This window comes from Hyperolius riggenbachi, chromosome 8 (genome assembly GCF_040937935.1).
Source record: "Hyperolius riggenbachi isolate aHypRig1 chromosome 8, aHypRig1.pri, whole genome shotgun sequence".
Classification (NCBI taxonomy): Eukaryota; Metazoa; Chordata; class Amphibia; order Anura; family Hyperoliidae; genus Hyperolius; species Hyperolius riggenbachi.
In genome coordinates, this window is record NC_090653.1 from 5318789 (window position 1) to 5345519 (window position 26731).

The window sequence follows — 26731 nt, forward strand, 5'->3', positions numbered from 1 at the left end:
AAACTTGAGTCCTTCCTATAAAGTTATAAAGATCTACCAGAGAAACCAGACGGAGATCCGGGGATCTACCAGAGAAACCAGACGGAGATCCGGGGATCTACCAGAGAAACCAGACGGAGATCCGGGGATCTACCAGAGAAACCAGACGGAGATCTGGGGATCTACCAGAGAAACCAGACGGAGATCTGGGGATCTACCAGAGAAACCAGACGGAGATCTGGAGATCTAAACCAGATGTAGATCCGGGGATCTACCGGAGAAACCAGATGGAGATCTGGGGATCTACCAAAGAAACCAGACAGAGATCCCGAGATCTAAACCAGACAGAGATCTGGGGATCTACCAGAGAAAGCAGATGGAGATCTGAGGATCTACCAGAGAAACCAGCCAGAGATCCCGAGATCTAAACCAGACAGAGATCTGGGGATCTACCAGAGAAAGCAGATGGAGATCTGGGGATCTACCAGAGAAAGCAGATGGAGATCTGGCGATCCACCAGAGAAAGCATATGGAGATCTGCTATATGTATTCATAAAATTTATATGAAAAAGTTTTTTGTACCAGAAAACGGCATTCGATTTCCTCTTTTTTGTAAAACTTGAGTCCTTCCTATAAAGTTATAAAGATCTACCAGAGAAACCAGACGGAGATCCGGAGATTAACCTGGATACTGACTAGCTCAAGATTTTTATATTGTAGTACAAACATGTCAGAGATCAGGCTCATGTTATCTCATGTTCCTCAGGACTGGTGGATCCAGGTTCCTAGGAAGATAATTCCTGGTGGCCACCGGAACCCCAGGGGTATCTAAGAGAACAGAGACCAGGAGGTGGAGGGTGCAGTATCGCTGGAAGATGGTGTCATTGTAATAAGGTGGTAATTATACTCCCAAACATGGATTGCCAAACCTTGCAACCACCGCCAGAGCTTCTTCCCGATAACCATCCCACTCGATTTTTCCAGGTCTGTTAAACGAGTATTGGTTAGTTAGGTGTTAAGGGTAACCACTAAAATACTACTACCGCCCAATAGAGAATGTAAACTGACAATAACAAATGGCGGAGGCACACTCACACCAAACCTATAAAACTCGTACAAACGGTTTAAGAAGAAGAGGAAGTGCTGGTCTTACCCCTCCTGAAGAATAAAAACTCCAGGACTGTGTGCTGTATCTATACTGTGTAGGTCACCATAACCTCACAGACCATGGCCTGGGGGTGCTGCGCATAGTGGGACTTGCTTCCAGGGTGAGGAGGTAACACATTCGTGAAAGAGAAAAAGAGGCAAGGATCCGGGCACCTTCCGTCTTGTATTTATTATGCAGACATCACTCAAAGCGGTACAATGGATATCAAACCAATAATGCGTCCATCAGTGGTTATGGCGGTAGTGGTGTGGTGGAAGTGGGGGTCCCGGGCACTGAGTGGGACTAGCGATGGCCGTTTCACGTTTCTCCAAACGCTTGGTCACGCGTGCAGGAGGAGGTAACATAACAGAGGGGGTCCCTAAATTTCTATCCTTTCCCCTTTAAGAGGAACCAAAGGCCGTCCTACTTACCGGTAGTAGTGTTTCGGCGAATCCTCCAGGACAGCCACCTGAGATTACCATTGAGCCCCTCCCCTGTGGAAACAATGCACATGCAATTAATTACTCCTCTGATCCACCCTCTATATAGTAAGCCTCCTCCTCTACCTCCCTAGTTCATTACCAGAGTAACAGGCTCACCCTTATTCTAGTTTATACTATATCGTATCAATATCCTAGGGCTGGGTACTAAGGCAGCTGTCCTGGAGGATTCGCCGAAACACTACTACCGGTAAGTAGGACGGCCTTTCTCTCATCATCCTCCAGGACAGCCACCTGAGACCAGCGAGAAACTTTTACCTTAGGGTGGGATGACTGCTTGGAGTACTTTACGACCAAACGCTTGATCCTGGCTGGACAACAGCTCCACTCTGTAGTGCTTCACGAATGTAGAGTGTCCTGACCATGTAGCCGCCTTACATATCTGGTCCAGAGTTGCCCCGGATCTCTCCGCCCAGGATGCCGCCAGTGACCGCGTAGAGTGTGCTCTAATGATTGGAGGTGTGTCAGTCTGTGAGTTGTCATAGGCTAGCTGTATCAGCTGCCGAATCCATCTGGCTATGGAACCCTTAGTTGCCTGTAATCCCCTTCGGGTGCCAGAAAACAATACAAATAAATGGCTGGACCTTCTCCATTCCTGTGTCCTCTGCAAATATGTGATAATTGCTTGTCTCACATCTAGATTTGCCAGTTTCCTTTCTTTATCATTTTTGGGGTCTGTAGAAAAGGATGGTAAAACAACCTCCTGCAGTCTATGGAATTGCGTAGCTACCTTTGGCAAATATGTCGGGTCTGGTCGGAAAACTATTCTGTCCGGGTGAATCACCATATAGGGGTCTTTTATTGATAGTGACTGTATATCCCCTACTCTCCTTGCCGTTGTAATGGCCACCAAGAAGGCCACTTTTAGTGTTAATAGCCTAATCGGAATGGTCTCTGCTGGTTGGAAAGTGTCCGACATTAGAAAATCTAGGACTAGTGCTAGGTCCCATGGGGGCGCCATCTTTACCGGGACCGGCTGTGATCTGGCCACTGACTTCAAGAAGTTCCTTATATGTAATTCTGTGGATAGCTGCCTATCTAAAAATACGGATAAGGCTGAGACTTGGACCCTGAGGGTGCTAACCGCCAACCCCATGTCCACCCCATCCTGTAGGAATTCCAAAATAAATCTTGTTTCATTTGAACTAACTCTATTCCTGTCCTTCCATGAACAAAAAACCTTCCACACCTTGGAATAAATCTTCCTAGTGTTTTCCTTCCTGCATTTTAGCAGAGTATTAATTACGCTACCTGAAAATCCTAGTCCCTTTAAAGTCTGCCTCTCAGGATCCAGGCTGTGAGCTTCAGAAATCCTGGGTCTGGGTGCGTCTGTCCATTCTGTATTAGTAGGTCCCCTCGGTCCCCTAAGTGCCAGGGCCCCTGTACCTTCAAAGTCTGTAGAAAGGGAAACCAGGCCCTCTTTGGCCACCAGGGTGCTATGAATATTACTTGTGCCTGGGACTGCCTCAACTTGCTCAGGACCCTTGGGATTAAATTGAATGGGGAAAAAGCGTATAGAAGGCCCTTCGGCCATTCCTGTGTCAGGGCATCTAACCGGTCTGTTGAAGATGAAGGGTGTAGGGAAAAGAAATCCCTTGTCTTTGTATTTTGAGGTGTGGCAAACAGATCTATGCTTGGCCTGCCCCATTCTGCTGTGATGAGATCGAAGACCTCCTGGTTCAGCTGCCATTCTGCTTCTATTAAGACTGACCTGCTGAGGGCATCTGCCCAGCGGTTCTGACTGCCCTGAATATGGGTTGCTGCTAGTGACTGCAGGTTTTCCTCTGCCCATGTAAGAATCTGCATTGTCAGCTCCCTGAGAGCCTGCACCCTGGTGCCCCCCTGTTTCCTGATATAGGAGACCGTGACCATATTGTCGGAGAACAATAGTACCTCCCTGTTGCTTATGTGCGGCAGTAAAGCCTGTAGGGCCAATCTGACCGCCATTAACTTCCTGAAGTTCGATGATTTCCGGCTGAGTTGAGGGGACCACTGACCCTGTACTTGCTGATCCAAACAGTGGGCGCCCCACCCCCATGCACTGGCATCTGTGTATAGTTTCACTGGAGCCTTCTGCATCCAGGGACGTCCGCTGGACAAGTGGTCTGTGTTCACCCACCATTGGAGAGAGAGCAACACCTGCTGTGGTGGGTTTACTCGCTGATCTAAGGAGGCTCTCCTTCTGTCCCAGACCTGAAGAAACCAGGCCTGTAATTCCCGCGTGTGTGCCTGAGCCCACTCCACCGCCGGGATCACTGAGGTCATTAAGCCCAGTAGGGATATTGTCTGCCTTAGGGACACTGACGGGGCCGATGTATACTCGGTCACTGCTCTCATCAGCTTGCTGACCTTCGGTTGGGGAAGCCGAATCTGTTCCTGCTCTGAGTCCCAGATTAGCCCCAGGAAAAGCGCTGTTTGGGATGGCCGAAAACACGACTTCTCTCTGCTGATTAAAGAGAACCAGAGATGAAGCAACCTCATGTATTTTACCTTATAAATCAGTGGGAACATGACAGTAAACACCTAATCTGCTCTTTGTTACATTGTTCTCTGTTTAATTTGCCTGTTATCACCTCTAAGATAAGAATCCCGACTAAGCAGTCGGTCTGGCTTTGCTACAGAATAATTATAGCTGAGACTGTGTTCTTTGCTGTCTTCAAGTCCAAGCCTGCCCCCTGCTGGCTTTGCTCAGGAATCATTATAGCTGAGTCATTATAGCAAAGCCAGAATCAATGCTCAGTCCGGGATTCTTATCTCAGCTAGATAACAGACACTTTTAGCAGTGAGGATGGAACAGAGAGCATGGTAAATGTTTTCTCTAATGTTCCCACTGATTTCTATGGTAAAATACACAAGGGTGCTTCGTCTCTGGTTCACTTTAACCAGCCCAGACTCTCTAAGGTCTGGACGCAGAGGTGTAGGTTTTCGAAAAAATCAAAAAATCGTCCAGATACGGAAGAACCCTTACATTCTGGAGATGTAACTGCGCGACCGCTTCTGCAACAACTTTCGTGAATATCCTCGGGGCCGAGGATATTCCGAATGGCAGGGCACGGTATTGGTAATGGCATACCGCATCCCCCATGACTACCGCAAACCTCAAAAACCTCTGAAATTGCGGATGGATAGGAAGGTGGAGGTACGCGTCCTCCAAATCTAGTGTGGCCATAAAAGCTCCTGGCCAAATTAAATTGCGGATTGATGCGACACTTTCCATTCGAAACTTCTTTTCCAGAATGTAAGGGTTCAAGGGCTTCAGGTTGAGTATCATCCTGTACTTTCCTGACGGCTTCTGTATTACAAAAACTCTTGAATAAAACCCCCTGCCAAACTCCTGGACCGGAACCCTCTGAATCACTCTCTGTTGCAATAATTTTATCACAGAGGAGCGAACTGCTTCTGCCTTTCCTGGGTCCCTGGGGGTCCCCGTAATCACAAAATTTCTTGGGTGGGGGGGCTCTCGGAATTCTATCCTGTACCCATTGCTTATTAAATCTAAAATAAACTCGTTTCCTGTTATCCTCTGCCAGGCCTGAAAAAAATAAAGAAGCCTTCCCCCCACCTGTAAATCTGTGTCATTTGTCGGACTTTGGGGTGGCTGGCTGGGTTTTATTGAACAAGAAGGTAGGTCTTCCCCTCCCTGTACTATAGGTCCACCTTCTAGACCCCTGCTGCTGCTGCTGCTGTCGGGACCCCTGACCCCTAACTTCTCTTCTGGGAAAATAACGTCTCCCCTGAAAGGGTCTATTTGTTCCTCTTTTCCTCTTGTCCGGGAATTTCTTGGTTCTATCGGAAGATCTCTCTAGAATACCGTCTAGATCCTTCCCGAATAACAAGTCCCCCTGAAATTCCATAGCACATAACCTGTGCTTGGATGAGACATCCCCCTCCCAGGTGTTTAACCATATTGCCCGCCTAGACGAGTTTATAAGGGCTGCTGTTTTTGCCGCAGATCTTAATGACTCTGTGGCCCCATCTGCCAGGAAAGCTACCGTCTTAGACATGACTGGAAGGGAGTCTAAAATTTTCTCATGTGGGGTACCTGCAATAAGGTGCACCTTTAACCCTCTCATCCACTTCTCTAGGTTGCGTGTAAGACATATGGCTGCAATAGCCGGCTTAAATCCGAAGGATGCTGCCTGCCATGCCCTTTTGAGGAGGATTTCCGCCTTGCGATCCATAGGATCCTTTAGGCTGCCTGAATCTTCAAATGACAAATCTGTGGCTTTGGAGTATTGAGCTAATGATGCGTCCAACCTTGGGCACTTTGACCATAACTCCTGGTCCTCTTGCTTAAAGGGGAATCTCCTCTTAAATGATCTAGGGATAAATAATCTTTTCTCAGGCTGCTTCCACTGAGAAGATATGACCCCTTTAATCGATTTGTGTACCGGGAAAGTTCTGCAATCGGTCTCCTCTAATCCCCTGTATATATCGTCCTGCACTGACGAAGTCGGGGTTGTCTCCTGAATATGCTCAGATTCGTATACAGCTTTAAGGAGTTCCGATGTATCCTCTATGCTAAACAGGTATCTAGGCATTCTGGCTGTAGTTCTCCCCGGATCGTCCGAATCCCTAGCCTCCCCTTCCTCCAGAGACTCTCCTGAAATATCCTCCCACGAATCATCTGGAGAGTCAGGTTCTACTGGCACAGTTGGTAATATACGCTTGGGCTGGGTCAGATCCTGCCTGAGCCCTGAACCCTGCGGCTGCTCTCCTGCTGGATGCTCACTGTTACCGCTTGCGTACTACTGTCTGTTGTCGATGTAGTCAGGGGTGTGGGCTGGGCCTGTCCCTGTACTGGAGGCTGAGTAGGAAGAGCTGCCCTGAAGGCTGCAAAGGTGGTAGTCAGTTCCTTTTTCATAGACTTCATTAAGTCAATCATCATCATATTAGTGTCAGGGATAGTGTCCCCCCTATGTCTGCACTTGTCACATGATGATCGTGTGCAATTTGGTGGCATCACCTCCCCACACTTTGAGCACTTATTAGTCTTTTTCACATGTTTCTGTAAAGCAAACAGACAAGAAACATAAGGCTGTTAGTATTCTCTGCAACCCCAAGCCATGTATAGTGTAGCGCTTATGGGGTGCAGAAACACCTTCAGCTGTACCTGTGCCGGCTGGCTGTGTGTCTCTGCGGCTGGTACATTGCTGTCCGCTGTGGCGGCCTCTGCCTGATCCATGTCCTGCCCGCAGCGTGTCGGCGTTCCACGTGCGCTCTGCTCTGCAGTTGCCGCCTGTAGCCCCGCCAGCCTCAAGAAGCTTTTCCGGCTACTAGCCCCTGACGTCCCCGGTGGGCGGAGCGTACGCGCCCGGTCGCCTCCGCCTGACGTCAGGGCGTCACGTGACCCTCCGGCTCCCCGGAACAACGCCGATAGTATCAGGCGGCGACCACGAGAAAGGACGCTTTCAGGCTTTCTACACAGCCCTCCACGCCGGCAGGTAGTGTACGCTGGGCTCCGCTTACCACTTCCTCCCCGTTCGGCCGACACAAGCCTGAACTGCAGTCTCATGGGGAAAGGTCAGAAATATTTCCATCTCTACTATAGGTGCGACACACGCTCCCCTACAGCATAAACAAAAAAACTAGTGCACTGTCCACGGGTGAGTGGAAACAATGAAAGAACTAGGGAGGTAGAGGAGGAGGCTTACTATATAGAGGGTGGATCAGAGGAGTAATTAATTAATTGCATGTGCATTGTTTCCACAGGGGAGGGGCTCAATGGTAATCTCAGGTGGCTGTCCTGGAGGATGATGAGAGAAAGTACCACTAAAACCAGTGTGTAAAAAAAGAAAAAATGTGAAATTTGCTTTCCAATTTTAAACTCACCATACCAAATCTTTGGGAGTTCTATAAGTTCCCATATTACCCAGGGCCACTTTCACCTGTCTCCACTACTTGGGAGGTGCGCAAGCTTCAATGTTACCCAGGGCCATTTCACTTATCCCCAATCCCTGAAGGTGCGCAAGCTCCAATGTTACCCAGGGCCATTTCACTTATCCCCAATCCCTGGGAGGTGCGCAAGCTCCAATGTTACCCAGGGCCATTTCACTTATCCCCAATCCCTGGGAGGTACGCAAGCTTCAATGTTACCCAGGGCCATTTCACTTATCCCCAATCCCTGGGAGGTGCGCAAGCTCCAGTATTACCCAGGGTCATTTCATTTATCCCCAATCCCTGGGAGGTATGCAAGCTCCAATGTTACCCAGGGCCATTTCATTTATCCCCAATCCCTGGGAGGTACGCAAGCTCCAGTATTACCCAGGGCCATTTCATTTATCCCCAATCCCTGGGAGGTATGCAAGCTCCAGTATTACCCAGGGCCATTTCACTTATCCCCAATCCCCGGGAAGTGTGCAAGCTCCAGTATTTCCCAGGGCCATTTCACTTATCCCCAATCCTTTGAAGGCCCAGTGGCATAGTTGCAAATACACATTTCAGCTTTTTTTCTGACAAATATTGACTTTACACTCCCTGCATTTATAGAAATGCTGGTAAGGTCGCTTATTAGCGCCATTTGTTACATATAACCGGTGAGAACAGTCGCAGGCTAATCTTTCAGTCCATGGTCGTGGCCTGGCACTGCCAGGGCAAGGCTTGGACTCTGTAAATTGCACTTACACAGAAGGGGTGCGCCCTTGTCACTTTATTTTCCAAGTATCATTGCCCGTATTATCCACTGACAACCGCTTTATTTTATCTCTACATCAATAGCGAAGCTTTATGACAAAAGATACAAACTCAATATTGATTTATTTTTGGGGAAAACAAAGTTTCTTTTATAGAACAACCCTTTTAAAGTTTTCTTTTTTTTAATTTTCAAAAACATATCGAGCTCCACTCAAAACGCATTGTACTCCAAAAAGAGAGTACTATTCATTTCAACGATTCAAAGCCCGCAATTGTATTTATGTCTTATTCTTCTTTGAAATAAATAAAATGAAATAGACGCCGAAGCCGCATACGGCTGCAGAGCGCAAACAAATACGGTCTTTGATAACGCATGGGGGGGAGGAAGTTCCATCAAGGACTTCTGTCTTTATAACGAACCTAAATGCCACTCAGTGAGTTCGCCGCGACACACAAATCCAGCTCGTCTTCGCAAAGGCTTTTTATGCGTTTTTCCTCGCTGTACACCGCGAATACGCACTAATGGAAGCTGCAATCAATGCGCTGTCGTCTGGCTATTGTAGTACCAGCAAAGTTCACCACAAAAGCCTCCGAAAATTGATTTTTAATGTATTTATATTTATAGGAACATATGAGATGGCAATGAAACAATAACCGAGTAATAGTCATACTTTTGCCACACAGATATCATTCTGGGTATCAATTAAGTGAACAATCAGGATAGTGATTTATACGGAGGTATTATACGGAGGTAACAAGATTTACCAAACATCGGGCAGAAGAGAACGTCCCTGAGATGCCAAGCATTCCGGATTGCATGCAATTGGGCAAATCCAAATCAGCAAAAAAGCATGGAGTGGTCTGATTGCAAGTGGCATACAATTTGCATACAAGCGGGTAGGATCAGCATGTTATTAACTGCCTCTAGTGGTGGGCAGTGGTTACTCCACCTCTGTTACAGGAGCAGTTATGCTTTGTGTAGATGTAGACAAGACACAGAACATTTGTATCGTGCTTTTCTCCTGGCGGACTCAAAGCGCCAGAGCTGCAGCCACTAGGGGGTGCTCTATAGGCAGTAGCAGTGTTAGGCCAGAGCTGCAGCCACTAGGGGGTGCTCTGTAGGCAGTAGCAGTGTTAGGCCAGAGCTGCAGCCACTAGGGGGAGCTCTATAGGCAGTAGCAGTGTTAGGCCAGAGCTACAGCCACTAGGGGGCACTCTACAGGCAGTGGCAGTGTTAGGCCAGAGCTGCAGCCACTAGGGGGCGCTCTATAGGCAATAGCAGTGTTAGGCCAGAGCTGCAGCCACTAGGGGACGCTCTATAGGCAGTAGCAGTGTTAGGCCAGAGCTGCAGCCACTAGGGGGCGCTCTATAGGCAGTAGCAGTGTTAGGCCAGAGCTGCAGCCACTAGGGGCGCTCTACAGGCAGTAGCAGTGTTAGGCCAGAGCTGCAGCCACTAGGGGACGCTCTATAGGCAGTAGCAGTGTTAGGCCAGAGCTGCAGCCACTAGGGGGCGCTCTATAGGCAGTAGCAGTGTTAGGCCAGAGCTGCAGCCACTAGGGGGCGCTCTATAGGCAGTAGCAGTGTTAGGCCAGAGCTGCAGCCACTAGGGGGCGCTCTATAGGTAGTAGCAGTGTTAGGCCAGAGCTGCAGCCACTAGTTGGCGCTCTATAGGCAGTAGCAGTGTTAGGCCAGAGCTGCAGCCACTAGGGGGACCTCTATAGGCAGTAGCAGTGTTAGGGCAGAGCTGCAGCCACTAGGGGGCGCTCTATAGGCAGTAGCAGTGTTAGGCCAGAGCTGCAGCCACTAGGGGGCGCTCTATAGGCAGTAGCAGTGTTAGGGAGTCTTGCCCAAGGTCTCCTACTGAATAGGTGCTGGCTTACTGAACAGGCAGAGCCGAGATTTGAACCCAGGTCTCCTGTGTCAGAGGCAGAGCCCTTACCCATTACACTATCCAGCCAGTGTATGCTGACACCTTAACACAAGACTGTCAGCCACAAACTCAAATTCCACTTACCCACTGCACTGTGATGCAGTCACTTACAGTAGAGGTAGTAAACAGCTGAGAGATCTGAATGGTTTGGGACTGGTTCATCTCCTCATGGGGGATTCTCACCATTTCCTTTATTCTTGACAATAGAATGTGATTTGTTGTGGACGATCCTGGAAAGGATCTATATAAAATGTCAGCTGGCTTCCCTACTTCTTTGCACACGACTTTGAAATTTGGACTGAGCAACTGCAGTTTAGTCAGTGATTTTGTAAATAAAAAAAATAAAAAAAAATAACTGAGAATTCCCCATGAGGCGATGGATTAGTCCAAAACCTGACAGATCAGTCAGGATTTTGACCGCGTACTGCAAGTGACAGAAACATAGGAAAAAAAAAAGTTTAAAGGGAGTGGGATCAGTCAGAGACTGCTCTCTTCCGTTTCGCTAGTTTTCGGGATCACTCGGGCTTCTGAAGATAGGCCGCTCCATACTGCACACGTGCAACCGCCCCCTCTCACGCACATGCGCAACCGCCCCCTCTTACGCACATGCGCAACCGCCCCCTCTCACGCACATGCGCAACCCCCCTCTCTCACGCACATGCACAACCCCCCTCTCTCACACACATGCACAACCGCCCCCTCTCACACACATGCACAACCCCCCTCTCTCACACACATGCACAACCGCCCCCTCTCACGCACATGCACAACCCCCCTCTCTCACACACATGCACAACCGCCCCCTCTCACACACATGCACAACCCCCCTCTCTCACACACATGCGCAACCGCCCCCTCTCACGCACATGCGCAACCGCCCCCTCTCACGCACATGCACAACCGCCCCCTCTCACACACATGCACAACCCCCCTCTCTCACGCACATGCACAACCGCCCCCTCTCACGCACATGCACAACCCCCCTCTCTCACGCACATGCGCAACCGCCCCCTCTCACGCACATGCGCAACCGCCCCCTCTCACGCACATGCGCAACCGCCCCCTCTCACGCACATGCGCAACCGCCCCCTCTCACGCACATGCGCAACCCCCCTCTCTCACGCACATGCGCAACCCCCCTCTCTCACACACATGCACAACCCCCCTCTCACACACATGCACAACCGCCCCCTCTCACACACATGCACAACCCCCCCTCTCTCACACACATGCACAACCGCCCCCTCTCACACACATGCACAACCCCCCTCTCTCACACACATGCACAACCCCCCTCTCTCACACACATGCACAACCCCCCTCTCTCACACACATGCACAACCGCCCCCTCTCACGCACATGCACAACCCCCCTCTCTCACGCACATGCACAACCGCCCCCTCTCACGCACATGCACAACCCCCCTCTCTCACACACATGCACAACCGCCCCCTCTCACACACATGCACAACCCCCCTCTCTCACACACATGCGCAACCGCCCCCTCTCACGCACATGCGCAACCGCCCCCTCTCACGCACATGCGCAACCGCCCCCTCTCACGCACATGCGCAACCCCCCTCTCTCACACACATGCGCAACCCCCCTCTCTCACACACATGCACAACCCCCCTCTCTCACACACATGCACAACCCCCCTCTCTCACACACATGCGCAACCGCCCCCTCTCACACACATGCGCAACCCCCCTCTCTCACGCACATGCGCAACCGCCCTCTCTCACGCACATGCGCAACCGCCCCCTCTCACGCACATGCGCAACCGCCCCCTCTCACGCACATGCGCAACCGCCCCCTCTCACGCACATGCGCAACCGCCCCCTCTCACGCACATGCGCAACCCCCCTCTCTCACACACATGCACAACCCCCCTCTCACACACATGCACAACCCCCCTCTCTCACACACATGCACAACCACCCCCTCACGCACATGCACAACCGCCCTCTCTCACGCACATGCACAACCGCCCCCTCTCACACACATGCACAACCCCCCTCTCTCACGCACATGCACAACCCCCCTCTCTCACGCACATGCACAACCCCCCTCTCTCACACACATGCACAACCCCCCTCTCTCACACACATGCACAACCGCCCCCTCTCACACACATGCACAACCCCCCTCTCTCACACACATGCACAACCCCCCTCTCTCACGCACATGCACAACCGCCCTCTCTCACGCACATGCGCAACCGCCCCCTCTCACGCACATGCGCAACCGCCCCCTCTCACGCACATGCGCAACCCCCCTCTCTCACGCACATGCACAACCCCCCTCTCTCACACACATGCACAACCCCCCTCTCTCACACACATGCACAACCGCCCCCTCTCACACACATGCACAACCCCCCTCTCTCACACACATGCACAACCCCCCTCTCTCACGCACATGCGCAACCGCCCCCTCTCACGCACATGCGCAACCGCCCCCTCTCACGCACATGCGCAACCGCCCCCTCTCACGCACATGCGCAACCGCCCCCTCTCACGCACATGCGCAACCGCCCCCTCTCACGCACATGCGCAACCGCCCCCTCTCACGCACATGCGCAACCCCCCTCTCTCACACACATGCACAACCCCCCTCTCACACACATGCACAACCCCCCTCTCTCACACACATGCACAACCACCCCCTCACGCACATGCACAACCGCCCTCTCTCACGCACATGCACAACCGCCCCCTCTCACACACATGCACAACCCCCCTCTCTCACGCACATGCACAACCCCCCTCTCTCACGCACATGCACAACCACCCCCTCATGCACAACCGCCCTCTCTCACACACATGCACAACCGCCCTCTCTCACGCACATGCACAACCGCCCTCTCTCACGCACATGCACAACCGCCCCCTCTCACACACATGCACAACCCCCCTCTCTCACACACATGCACAACCACCCCCTCACGCACATGCACAACCGCCCTCTATCACACACATGCACAACCGCCCTCTCTCACACACATGCACAACCGCCCCCTCTCACACACATGCACAACCGCCCTCTCTCACGCACATGCACAACCGCCCCCTCTCACACACATGCACAACCCCCCTCTCTCACACACATGCACAACCCCCCTCTCTCACACACATGCACAACCACCCCCTCACGCACATGCACAACCGCCCTCTCTCACACACATGCACAACCGCCCTCTCTCACACACATGCACAACCGCCCTCTCTCACGCACATGCACAACCCCCCTCTCTCACACACATGCACAACCCCCCTCTCTCACACACATGCACAACCGCCCTCTCTCACGCACATGCACAGTACGGAGCCGCCCATCTTCGGGAGCCCAAGACTTCCAAAGTCTGCCGTAGCAGGAGATTTAAACAGAGAAGTCTGCGGTGGACCGTGGACACTGGGAGAAGAAGGGGAATCCTCTATAGGACCCAGAGCCTTCCCTCTCCTTAGGTATGTTTTTTTATTTTTTAATAAGACTTCAGATTCTCTTAAACTCTGGGAGAAATGTACATTTTTGTGTATTCATTTTAAATGTTATATTCTTTTGCTATGGTTGTCCTGTAAACAAGAGGATTTGGTTGCTGATTTACATGTTTGGAATGTTTTTGTAGAACTAGCAGGTCCCACGTCAGAATCGCTCTCACTCCCCAGAAAGCTAAAGGCTTTGGTGAAATCTCTTTTCTGTGTGTTTTGTGTCTTTGTATTCCCAGTTTTGCTGCCTTTTCTGACAATGGCGCACATCTGTCTCGCGGAATCATGGCTTTTTACATGTTTGCATTTGTTTTGCATCTTCGCAGGAGACCTGCGCCAGCACCAGGGCCAAGGCAGAGGCGAGAGAGGCTCCAGCCTCATGACACAGTGCAGGGCGAGGCAGAGGAGAGAGAGGCTCCAGCCTCAGGGCGCAGTGTATTAGGGGGCGGGGCCGAGGCAGAGGCGAGAGAGGCTCCAGCCTCTGGGCGCAGTGTAGGAGGGGGTGGGGCCAAGGCAGAAGCGAGAGAGGCTCCAGCCTCAGGGCGCAGTGTAGGAGGGGGCGGGGCCGAGGCAGAGAGGCTCCAGCCAAAGGGCCGAGGCGAGAGAGGCTCCAGCCTCAGGGCGCAGTGTAGGGGGAGGGGCGCAGGGCTGAGGCAGATGCGAGAAAGGCTCCAGCCTCAGGGTGCAGTGTAGGAGGGGGCACAGGGCTGAGGCAGAGGCAAGAGAGGCTTCCAGCCTCAGGGCGCAGTGTAGGAGGGGCAGGGCTGGGCCGATGCAGAGGCCAGAGAGGCTCCAGCCTCAGGGCGTAGTGTAGGAGGGGGCCCAAAACTCACTCAGCTATCATTCCCAATTGTGTTTGAAGCAAAAATAACTAAGAAAAGGGGATACATGACAGTGACTGCAAGCCAGATAACTAGAGATTGAGGTGTTGGGGGCCCTGGGGCACCTCTTAGTGTAATAACAATCAGTGTGTGATGGCTGGGGTGGGAGGGATGGAGTGGCGCACTTTGGTGTCTCAGCCTTGGGTGCTGGAGGACCTTCTCCTGGGTCTGGTCAGCACATTCCACGCCAGATTTTATCACCCCACTGGTCTGAAAACTTGTTTAACACTGATTGCAAAACTTCAGAGCTCGACCTGTTGTGTTGGTGGGAGGATTTGCCCCCCGTTTTCCATTTTCATCCGGCAGAGTTTTCGCTTTGAGGGGCTGTTGACAGACGTATTCTCGTTCTGCATGCAGATAACGGTGATTTCTACTCTTCTCTTTCAGATAACCGTCTTCCTGCGCTGGAGAGGTCGCGCTCCCGACATCACGGCAGAGTCGCTACATGAGCCGCAGAGAAGGATCCGCCGATGTTCCCGGATCACTGCGTACAACAACATCACTGATCGGGCAAAGAACTTTCACCCTCGCAAAAGAAGAATATTTACCTTTAAGGCCTTGCGGAAAACGACAGAGAGGCGATATCTGACGTCTGAGAGACGCTTTATCCCCGGCCGGGCTGTGCGATGGCGCAAAACGTTCAGCGTTGAAGAAAAAGAAAAAAAAATACAAAAAAACTTATAAACAGTGTTAGAAATGATAACTATGTAAGTCTAAGCAAGCTGCAGGGAAATGGCACTGCTTGCCTGCTGGGATTTGTGGTTCCTCAGAAGAGAAATAATTTGGAATGTAGACCCCACACCTGAAGGAAACGTGGGCAGTGTAATCGGGAAATGGTGAACTACAAGTCTGAGGTTGCCTGCAGTGATAACTGCCCGTCTGAATGATCAGCAGTTCTAGAAGTGGAACTGAGTCAGGCCTGGAACCCACTAGCAATACCTGTCTAAGGTCATTGAGCTTTTGCTTATGTATTGCTATGGAGGATTTTTTTATTTTCTTTTTAAAATCACATCCCTTAAGTGGGGGTGACACCCCTAGCATTACATTAGCAAGAGTTATTCACATCACTGGCGCTCAGAAATGTGCTGCTAGTGGGTTCCAGGCCTAAAGTGTGCGGAGCTCCCCTGCTAAGCAGTTAAAGAGAGTCTGAAGCGAGAATAGATCTCGCTTCAGACCTCATAGCTAGCAGGGGCATGTGTGCCCCTGCTAAAACGCCGCTATCCCGCAGCTTAACGGGGGTCCCTGTCCCCCCAAATCCCCTCCGTAATGCGGGGGAGCGCTTCCGCATTGGGGCAGGGCTAACCGCCGCAGCCCTGCCCCACGCGCGTCTGTCAGACGCGTATCTCAGCCTCTCCCCCGCCCCTCTCAGTCTTCCTTCACTGAGAGGGGCGGGGGAGAGGCGGCGATGCGCGTCTGATAGACGCGACTGGAGGCAGGGCTGCAGCCGTTAGCCCTGCCTCCAGGAAGAGGGAAAAAGCGGCCAAGTCTGCGACCAAGGTTTGCGGGGGGTGGGTTGGGGGTGAAGGGACCCTCGTTAAGCCGCGGGATAGCGGCGTTTTAGCAGGGGCACATGTGCCCCTGCTATATATGAGAGCTGAAGCGAGATTTAGTCTCGCTTCAGTGTCTCTTTAAAGGACCACTGTCGTGAAAAATTGTAACTTTTAAATCCATGTAAATATATACAAATAAAAAGTAGGTTTCTTCCAAAGTAAAATAAGCCATAAATGACTATTTTCCTATGTTGCTGTCACTTACAGTAGTTAGTAGAATCTGACTGAACTGACAGCTTTTTTTTTTTACTAGTCCATTTCTTCATGGGGGATTCTCAATATTTCATGTATGCTTTACAACATCACTCCCTGGAAAGGATGAAAGATGCAGGCCGCCAGCCCTACCTGTTTGCACACTATTCTGGCAGTTGGACGGAACAACTGCCGTTCACTAAGCGCTTTTGAAAAGAAAGAAAACCTCAAGATTCCCCCATGAGGAGATGGACTAGTCCAAAACCTGTCAGATTTCTACTACCTACTGTAAGCAACATAGGAGAAGAGTAATTTATGGTACTTCTACTCAGGAAGAAATGTAATTTTTATTTGTGTTTTCTTGTAAATTTTACCATTTTTTGTGATTGTGGTCTTCTAAGATATTAATCAATATGCAGAATGCATTCAAATTTAATGCAAAATTGTATGCGGATTGAAATTGGGTCAATAACAGGGAGAGCGATGGATTGGTCCAATATTAAAGGAGAACTGTAGTGAGAGGGATATGGAGGCTGCCATATTTATTTCCTTTTAAGCAATACCAGTTGCCTGGCAGCTCTGATGGTCTATTTGCCTAAAGAAGTGTCTGAATCACACCAGAAACCAGCATGCAGCTAATCTTGTCATATCTGTCTAAATTTGTCAGAAACGCCAGATCTGCTGCATGCTTGTCCAGGGTCTATGGCTGAAAGTATTAGAGGCAGAGAATCAGCAGGACTGCCAGGCAACTGGTATTGCTTAAAAGGAAATAAATATGGCAGCCTCCATATACCTCTCACTACAGTTCTCCTTTAAGCTGCATGCACTCTAAAATGATTATCGTCCCAACACACGTCTGGTACAGTGACATACTAGGAGGGAGGCTTAAAGAGTCAGATGAGCGTGATTTACTCCTGACACTGGGAGGCTTCCTCCCGACACAAAGATTCTCCTCCCAGGCATTTGGAGCAAAAAATCATTTTATCGAGTAGTTTTCACTAAAGGCAGCCTCTGATGGAGAACTTTATCCTGACACGCTTATCTGCTTTAAATGTTCTACTTCAGTGTCCACTTAAAGGGGAGCCCCTCTCAGAACGAGACAAGCCATTATTCTAATGATAGCAAGAGCTGCGTGACTTCAGTGTGCATATCCTGTGTAAAGTACAGTATATCCAGGCTGTCCTGAGGTACAACAATCTGTTCTATCTGCATATAACTGCGATCAAACAGCTGCTAATTCACCAAGCTTCCAGCATTCCTCACTGTGGTCTGATATGACCCGGGTAAAGACTAGACAGGCATGAGAGGGCTTCAGCCAGTGTGGAGGGTGCATCACTGCAGGCAAGCACAGCTGCACAATGAATGTATAACGTTAAAAGTCCAGTTTCGGACGTAACACTTATAATTTATGCTAATCCGTATGACTGCTTCCAGAGTTTGGGTTGATTAATCTGTCTTTGCCTAACTGGGGCCCGTATACCGCAGGGGGGGGGGGGGGGGGGGCTATGCCACATGTGCCCAATATTCATAGGCTGGCAGAAGTAACATTGATAACTTTACTCCTCAGTAAGTGGTGCAGAATTCTCTGTACTGCTGAGTTTTATGTATATTAGCGACAGACCCGCCCAGCTAATGTGGCTTTAAAATTAACAAATATTAAAATGTAGCTTTCGCTGGAATCTGAATTCAAAGGGTTAATCAGATTTGGACTCTTGTGTTTATTAGTGTATTGATTGCTGGTGCATTGATCAGAACTCCCTGAATCTGATCAGTTCCGATTGGTGATCGACAATAACCAGGTCAGTGGCCAATCTCTGCTCGTGGCAAATCCACGTCACTGGTGAATCTTTACACGCCACAAAACCGTGTCACAAACCAATCCCTACTCACCACAAAACCGCATCACGGACCAATCCCTACTCACTGCAAAAATGTACCACGTTTGCTAATCCCTTCTCCCCACAAAACCACATCAATTGCCAATCCCTTCATGCCACAAAACTGCATCACAGGCCAATCCCTACTCACCACAAAACCGTGTCAGTGGCCAATCCCTACTCAACACAAAACTGCACCAGTGGCCAATCCCTTCTCACCACAAAACTGCAACAGTGGCCAATCCCTTCTCACCACAAAACTGCACCAGTGGCCAATCCCTTCTCACCACAAAACTGCACCAGTGGCCAATCCCTTCTCACCACAAAACTGCACCAGTGGCCAATCCCTTCTCACCACAAAACTGCACCAGTGGCCAATCCCTTCTCACCACAAAACTGCACCAGTGGCCAATCCCTTCTCACCACAAAACTGCACCAGTGGCCAATCCCTACTCTCCACAAGACTACACCAGTGGCCAATCCCTACTCTCCACAAGACTGCACCAGTGGCCAATCCCTACTCTCCACAAAACTGCACCAGTGGCCAATCCCTATGATCCACAAGACTGCACCAGTGGCCAATCCCTACTCTCCACAAAACTGCACCAGTGGCCAATCCCTACTCTCCACAAGACTGCACCAGTGGCCAATCCCTACTCTCCACAAAACTGCACCAGTGGCCAATCCCTACTCTCCACAAGACTGCACCAGTGGCCAATCCCTACTCACCACAAAACTGCACCAGTGGCCAATCCCTACTCTCCACAAAACTGCACCAGTGGCCAATCCCTACTCTCCACAAGACTGCACCAGTGGCCAATCCCTACTCTCCACAAAACTGCACCAGTGGCCAATCCCTACTCTCCACAAAACTGCACCAGTGGCCAATCCCTACTCTCCACAAAACTGCACCAGTGGCCAATCCCTTCTCACCACAAAACTGCACCAGTGGCCAATCCCTACGCTCCACAAGACTGCACCAGTGGCCAATCCCTACGCTCCACAAGACTGCACCAGTGGCCAATCCCTACGCTCCACAAGACTGCACCAGTGGCCAATCCCTTCTCACCACAAAACTGCACCAGTGGCCAATCCCTACGCTCCACAAGACTGCACCAGTGGCCAATCCCTACGCTCCACAAGACTGCACCAGTGGCCAATCCCTACGCTCCACAAGACTGCACCAGTGGCCAATCCCTACGCTCCACAAGACTGCACCAGTGGCCAATCCCTTCTCACCACAAAACTGCACCAGTGGCCAATCCCTTCTCACCACAAAACTGCACCAGTGGCCAATCCCTACTCTCCACAAAACTGCACCAGTGGCCAATCCCTACTCTCCACAAAACTGCACCAGTGGCCAACCCCTACTCTCCACAAGACTGCACCAGTGGCCAATCCCTTCTCACCACAAAACTGCACCAGTGGCCAATCCCTTCTCACCACAAAACTGCACCAGTGGCCAATCCCTACTCTCCACAAGACTGCACCAGTGGCCAATCCCTTCTCACCACAAAACTGCACCAGTGGCCAATCCCTACGCTCCACAAAACTGCACCAGTGGCCAATCCCTTCTCACCACAAGACTGCACCAGTGGCCAATCCCTACTCTCCACAAGACTACACCAGTGGCCAATCCCTACTCACCACAAGACTGCACCAGTGGCCAATCCCTATTCTCCACAAAACTGCACCAGTGGCCAATCCCTTCTCACCACAAAACTGCACCAGTGGCCAATCCCTATTCTCCACAAAACCGAATCACAGACCAATCCCTACTCACTGCAAAAATGTAGCACGTTTGCCAATCCTTAATCTCCACAAAACCACATCACTTGCCAATCCAGTCATGCCACAAAACTGCGTCACTGGCCAATCCCTACTCTCCACAGAACGGCGTCCCTACAAGTGTGCCATCTTTGTGCTATGGTGGTGCTCTCCGCTATCGCTGTGGTGGGACTGGACGCTGTATAACGTACGTCCAGAATCTAAGAATAGGGGAATACTTGTAACACACAAGGAAGTGAACTCAGGACAAGAGTGGTTTGATTTGGAGTGCGACAGGTTGCCATGGCAGGGCTGCAGTATGACACGTGACATGTATTGCTTTCCTTAGGCCCGGTTCACATTAGCAGTCGCCGTCCAGAATCGCCGTGCCGGAGCCGGACCGCATGCGGAACGGACGCACGGCATAGCAATGAAAGTCTATGCGTCCGTTCACATGCGTCCGTTTCGTCCGGACCGGATCCGGACTCCGGCATAAGACCCAACATGCGCTATTTTTTGGTCCGGCTCCTCCGGCAGCCGTATCCGGAGCGGAGCCTGACTGCACCATCCGGCCAATACAAACCAATGAGAACCGGAGAGCGCACAACACACTGGCTAAAAATCCGGATGTTCTACCCCACTTCCTATGCGTATTGTAGCGGCGATTTTGGATGGGGACACATGGGCAAGCATTTTGGAGTGGAGCAGCAGTGACTTTAAACGTGCTGGAGATGTTGGCAGTATGTCGGAGGTGGAGGTGAGTGCTAAACAGCGGAGGGCCTGATTCCACAGGTCCACCTTCTGCTGACCTCCCAGACCCCAACATTTTTATTTTATTTCTACTATCTTTTGCCAAACGGATCCGGATCGCATCCTGATGAACACCTGATGCAAACTGACCGGATCCGGATCGGATCCGGATCAGAACCGTACGGTTCCGATCCGGATCCGGTCAGGTCATCCGGTCCGTTTGGCAGAGAACTGCAAGTGTGATCCGGGCCTTATTCCTTTATGTCAGGACAGCCTGGTGAATAACCATAGCTATTGTTTCCTGTAGCCATGTTTCCCAGGTGCAGCTGCCTACAGGTAACTATGGCAACTGTGGAATGTTTGTATGTAAACATTGTTTCTTTGTAAACATTCCGATGGCTGCAGCTTTTCTGATCTTGAGAGATCTGGACGGCCAGCAGCACAAATCTACCACGGATTGTTCTAACCTAACAACACGACAAACGGAAATATGTAATACATACCAATGACAAAATCGGGCCTCTCACTCCCTTCTTTCAGCATTTCAACTTTGTCTGGAAAGCAGCGGGAGGGGGGTTTACCCTTTAACGACCCGAAAAAAGCAACACACGAATTAGCATGCATTGTAATATAATATGACTCGCCATATCACCACACACAGCCTCCAGCACCACACAGGACCAAAGCTAACCAATTAATATAGCAACTGAAGGAAAACGCTTATGTGATTAAAATGAAAAATATATATGGTATTTTCTAATTCTGCACTTACAATATTGTACTTTTTACAAGATTATTTTTTAGAAATTTATTGCTTATCTTATTTCAATGTTTATGTAAGATTTGAGAAGATAATTGAATTTATATTGATATTATAAAACACGTTTTTTGCTATATTTTGCCTTTGTAGGTTTCACGCTCTTCTCTCCTCTAATGCTGCGATTTGTCCTCCTGTAGTTGCATGCCACACACACACGACTATTTTTATTGGGGGTGTCTTTGTACTTATGGGTAACGTGATCTGTAATGTAAAACAGTAAACGCTTGTAGAATCCTCCGATGTTCCTTCATGCAATTGTTCCATTTACTTACTGAAATTTATTAAAAAGTATTATTAATCTAAAGATTAAAGTAGCCTTTGTGTAAAGTGGGGGATGTGTATCATTTGTAAATATAGAAATGATGTTTGGGGTAAGTACAGAGCCGGATTAAGGCTAAATGGGGCCCTAAGCAAAGTAACTGATTTGGGCCCCCCCCATCATGTCGTAATAGAATCAGAAGATGCAGCTGCACAGCAATATGTCGCACACACCGGGCAGCCGAGCTACTGGTTGCTATGGGCAACAGCACGCTTTCCTCTGTGGGTGCACAATGCAGGGAATAGCAGCGGCAAAATGCAGAGTGAGAGATGAATGGCTGGGACATTTGCACTCAGGGGCTGGGGCACCCCTGTGAAGAGGGCGCCAGATATCACAGCAGCAGCACTTTCCCCCTGCATCTCCAGCCTGGCAATAGCAGAAAGCTCTGGACACCGCCAAACCGGAAGCCGTTCCCCAGACAGAATTACATAACCACTCCCACGACCGAACAACCAATTTCCTCCCAAACTAGACAGCCACCATGCAGCCTCCATCCCAGTGAATACGATAGTCCAGCAGAGAAGGCAGCCGCAGTGGGGGAGAATGACAGCACCAGATGACTCACATTCACCTATTGCGATCCAAGCAATAGAGGTCCCGTCATCCGGAGCCCATCTGTCTCCTCTAGAGTGCTGTCGCTCTATTACTACTACTATTACTACTTCCTACTTCATGTCTGATCTGAGAATCAGGAAGTTCAGAGCGAGCGGCTGCACTGTAGAAGAGACAGATGGGTTTCAGATGACGGGATCTCTATTGCTTGGAACATGGATAGGTGAGTGAGCGTTTGCCATCTGCTGCTATCATTCTTGCTGCAGCTGTGGTTCTCTGTGGGAAGGGAGGGTGGAGTGGGCAGTGGCAGAGCGCACAGTAGCAAGAGGGGGACCTAGGAGGAGAGCCTGGCTCTGAAGACAATCAGCAGCGCACGGCATCATTTGACAAGACAAGACAAATAACATTTATATCGCGCTTTTCTCCTGGTGGACTCAAAGCGCCAGAGCTGCAGCCACTAGGACGCGCCCTATAGGCAGTAGCAGTGTTAGAGAGACTTGCCTACGGTCTCCTACTGAATAGGTGCTGGCTTACTGAACAGGCAGAGCTGAGATTCGAACCCTGGTCTCCTGTGTCAGCGGCAGAGCCCTTAAAGGGACTCCAAGCAGTGCCTGTGGATATGCCTTTAAGCATACCCACAACTAATTCATTACATCCTCACACCTACCAGCATGATGTTTGTAATTATATCCCCCTGGGTTCCTTATATTTCATTGCATTGTGCTGAATCGAGCTGCCAACTTTGGAGAAAAGTCGTCCTGTGGCCGTGATTTCGATCGTGAAAATATCAAAAACTAAAAGGCATAGAGCAGCCGTTTATATATCATTGGAAAGAGGAGAAAAAGAGCTTTAAAATGATATGCATCTTTCCATAGTTACTGCACTGCTCAGAGTCCCTTTAACCATTATACCATCCAGCCACCGCTGACTTTGGAGAAAAGTCGTCCTGTGGCCGCGATTTCGATCGCGAAAATATCGAAAACTAAAAGGCATAGAGCAGCTGTTTATATATCATTGGAAAGAGGAGAAAGAGAACTTTAAAATGATATGAATCTTTCCATAGTTACTGCACTGCTCAGAGTCCCTTTAACCATTATACCATCCAGCCACCGCTGACTTTGGAGAAAAGTCGTCCTGTGGCCGCGATTTCAATCGCGAAAATATCGAAAACTAAAAGGCATAGAGCAGCTGTTTATATATCATTGGAAAGAGGAGAAAGAGAACTTTAAAATGATATGAATCTTTCCATAGTTACTGCACTGCTCAGAGTCCCTTTAACCATTATACCATCCAGCCACCGCTGACTTTGGAGAAAAGTCGTCCTGTGGCCGCGATTTCAATCGCGAAAATATCGAAAACTAAAAGGCATAGAGCAGCTGTTTATATATCATTGGAAAGAGGAGAAAGAGAGCTTTAAAATGATATGAATCTTTCCATAGCTACTGCACTGCTCAGAGTCCCTTTAACCATTATACCATCCAGCCACCGCTGACTTTGGAGAAAAGTCGTCCTGTGGCCGCGATTTCAATCGCGAAAATATCGAAAACTAAAAGGCATAGAGCAGCCGTTTAGATATCATTGGAAAGAGGAGAAAGAGAGCTTTAAAATGATATGCATCTTTCCATAGTTACTGCACTGCTCAGAGTCCCTTTAACCATTATACCATCCAGCCACCGCTGACTTTGGAGAAAAGTCGTCCTGTGGCCGCGATTTCGATCGCGAAAATATCGAAAACTAAAAGGCATAGAGCAGCTGTTTATATATCATTGGAAAGAGGAGAAAGAGAGCTTTAAAATGATATGAATCTTTCCATAGCTACTGCACTGCTCAGAGTCCCTTTAACCATTATACCATCCAGCCACCGCTGACTTTGGAGAAAAGTCGTCCTGTGGCCGCGATTTCAATCGCGAAAATATCGAAAACTAAAAGGCATAGAGCAGCCGTTTAGATATCATTGGAAAGAGGAGAAAGAGAGCTTTAAAATGATATGCATCTTTCCATAGTTACTGCACTGCTCAGAGTCCCTTTAACCATTATACCATCCAGCCACCGCTGACAGGATGGCAAGGGCTGGTTTATGTGCTAATGGGGCCCCTTTGACTCTGAATGGGGCCCCAAGCGACTGCTTTTGTTGCCTGGTCGGTAATCCGGCCCTGGGTAAGTATATGGGGGGGGGGGGGGGGGGACTGAGATCTGGGACTGCTGCCACATTGCCTCTCCTGCTACGTATTTATCTGAATTTGCATTACAATCTATTGTATTGAACCATATTAAGGCTTGCCAAGACTGATTTGGTGCTTTGTGAAGAGGAGTCACTGAAATGTGTTACTTTATAGAGAGATGCTGAGATTAAGAGCTCTGAATGGTCCTCACCCCTGAATATTCACAGCATCCCCCTTCCACAGGAAGCATATGGCCCACCCCTGAGTATTCATAGCATTACCCCTCTCAACAGGAAGCACACAGCCAACCCCATGATATTCACAGCACTACCTCACCTCTGCCACAGAAAATATATGACCCACCTCTGAATATTCACAGAAAGCAAATGGCCCACCCCTGAGTATTTACAGCATTACCCCCTTCCACAGGAACAAAGTGGCGCACCCCTGAGTATTTATAGCATTGCCCCCTACTCTTCTACAGGAAGCATGTGATCCACCCCTGAATATTTACAGAATTACACCCTGCTCTTCCACAGGACGCATACAGCCCACTTTTGAATATTACAGCATTAGCCCTCCCCTTCCACAGAAAGCAAATGTCCCACCCCTGAGTATTCATAGTATTGCCCCCTGCGCTTCTACAGGTAGCAAGTGGCCCACCCCTGAATATTCACAGCATTAACCCCTCTTCCACAGAAAGCAAATGTCCCACCCCTGAGTATTCATAGTATTGCCCCCTGCGCTTCTACAGGTAGCAAGTGGCCCACCCCTGAATATTCACAGCATTAACCCCTCCTCTTCCACAGGACGCATACAGTCCAGCTGCGTCCATGATATTCTCCTCCCATGTTTTGCCGTCAGTATGACTGAGGCAGTCCTTACATGGAGCAGAGCTTTTCAGCGCAGGTAGATTTGGGAGCAGCCGGCGCCACTATAGACTGTAATAGAAATTACATCTCTAGCGGCGCTCAGTGAGTAACGTCTAAGCTGTCAGAAGACGGAGCTGAAGTTAATTATAAAACACAATAATTCGGGCTCCAGCAATCGCTGGAAGCTGAATTATTTCATTCCCCACCATCCATGGCGGCCTGAAGGGGGAATAGTAAGTTCCACGGCCGGGACTTGTGCAGCAGCAGGATAAGCTATATACCGGCTGTATCCTACGCCAAGTCTCCCGCCACTGATCTCCCATATATGCCTCTGGGACTTGTGCAGCAGCAGGATCAGCTATATACCGGCTGTATCCTACGCCCAAGTCTCCCGCCACTGATCTCCCATATATGCCTCTGGGACTTGTGCAGCAGCAGGATCAGCCATATACCGGCTGTATCCTGCGCCCAAGTCTCCCGGCGCTGATCTCCCATATATGCCTCTGGGACTTGTGCAGCAGCAGGATCAGCCAGAGCCGGGACAAGGTCCTCCAGCACCCAAGGCTGAGACACCAAAGTGCGCCCCCCTATCCCTCCCACCCTAGCCGTCACACACTGATTGCTATTAGACTAAGAGGTGCCACAGGGCCCACAACCTCCCCAACACCTAAATATCTAGTTATCTGGCTTGCAGTCACTGCTATGTATCCCCTTTTCTTATTTATCTCTGCTTCAAACACAATTAGGAATGACAGCTGAATGAATTCTGCGCCCCCTCCTACACTGCGCCCTGAGGCTGGAGCCTCTCCAGCCTATGCCTCGGCCTGGCCCTGGGATCAGCCATATACCAGCTGTATCCTGCGCCCAAGTCTACCGGCGCCGATTTCAAATGTACGTGTCCTTACAGTGCGCTCTTACCAGCCCAATACATGGCACCCCTCTGTGGGTAAACAACCCTCCTGCATCCTTCACTAACCCCCAGCCCCTTCCTCCCATATTCAGAGCTGGAATTTGGGGATTTCATGGAAGCAGTTCCTCAGCTTTAGATCAGGAAGGAAGAGTTGCTTGTACTTAGGATGGCGCTTGGGATCTATATTTAGTTTCTTTCTTATCAGGTTTAATTTACGGAGGGCCTCCTGGGCAGGAGATCGCTGGAGAACATACATAATAATATTGTAGTTTTTATTACACAGCCTCAAAATAAGTCTATATATGCTGTGCTAAAAATATAACAAACTATCCTGAAAGACAACAAGAGAAATGAACCCTCAGCTATTCGGCAGCATAATACTCCATTGTCACATAAGATTAC

General features: G+C 49.9%; 2 protein-coding genes across 5 annotated transcripts in view; both read left to right on the forward strand.

The window, feature by feature from the left end:
* The window catches only part of DIAPH2 (diaphanous related formin 2), a 1596586-nt gene extending 1581240 nt beyond the window's left edge, over positions 1 to 15346 (forward strand). For all 4 annotated transcript variants that reach the window (XM_068249979.1, XM_068249980.1, XM_068249981.1 and 1 more), the window contains one exon: positions 14946 to 15346. In XM_068249979.1, the coding sequence (XP_068106080.1) occupies positions 14946 to 15007 (62 nt within the window). In that variant the 3' untranslated portion in view covers positions 15008 to 15346. The remainder of the gene's footprint in view (positions 1 to 14945) is intronic.
* A 2467-nt stretch (positions 15347 to 17813) lies between these two features.
* Positions 17814 to 21812, forward strand: LOC137528621 (zinc finger protein 273-like). Its single transcript, XM_068249984.1, has 2 exons — positions 17814 to 20288; positions 20945 to 21812. Exons 1-2 carry the CDS (start codon positions 18731 to 18733, stop codon positions 20977 to 20979), a joined length of 1593 nt encoding a protein of 530 aa, XP_068106085.1. The 5' UTR covers positions 17814 to 18730; the 3' UTR covers positions 20980 to 21812.
* Positions 21813 to 26731: the final 4919 nt, after the last annotated feature.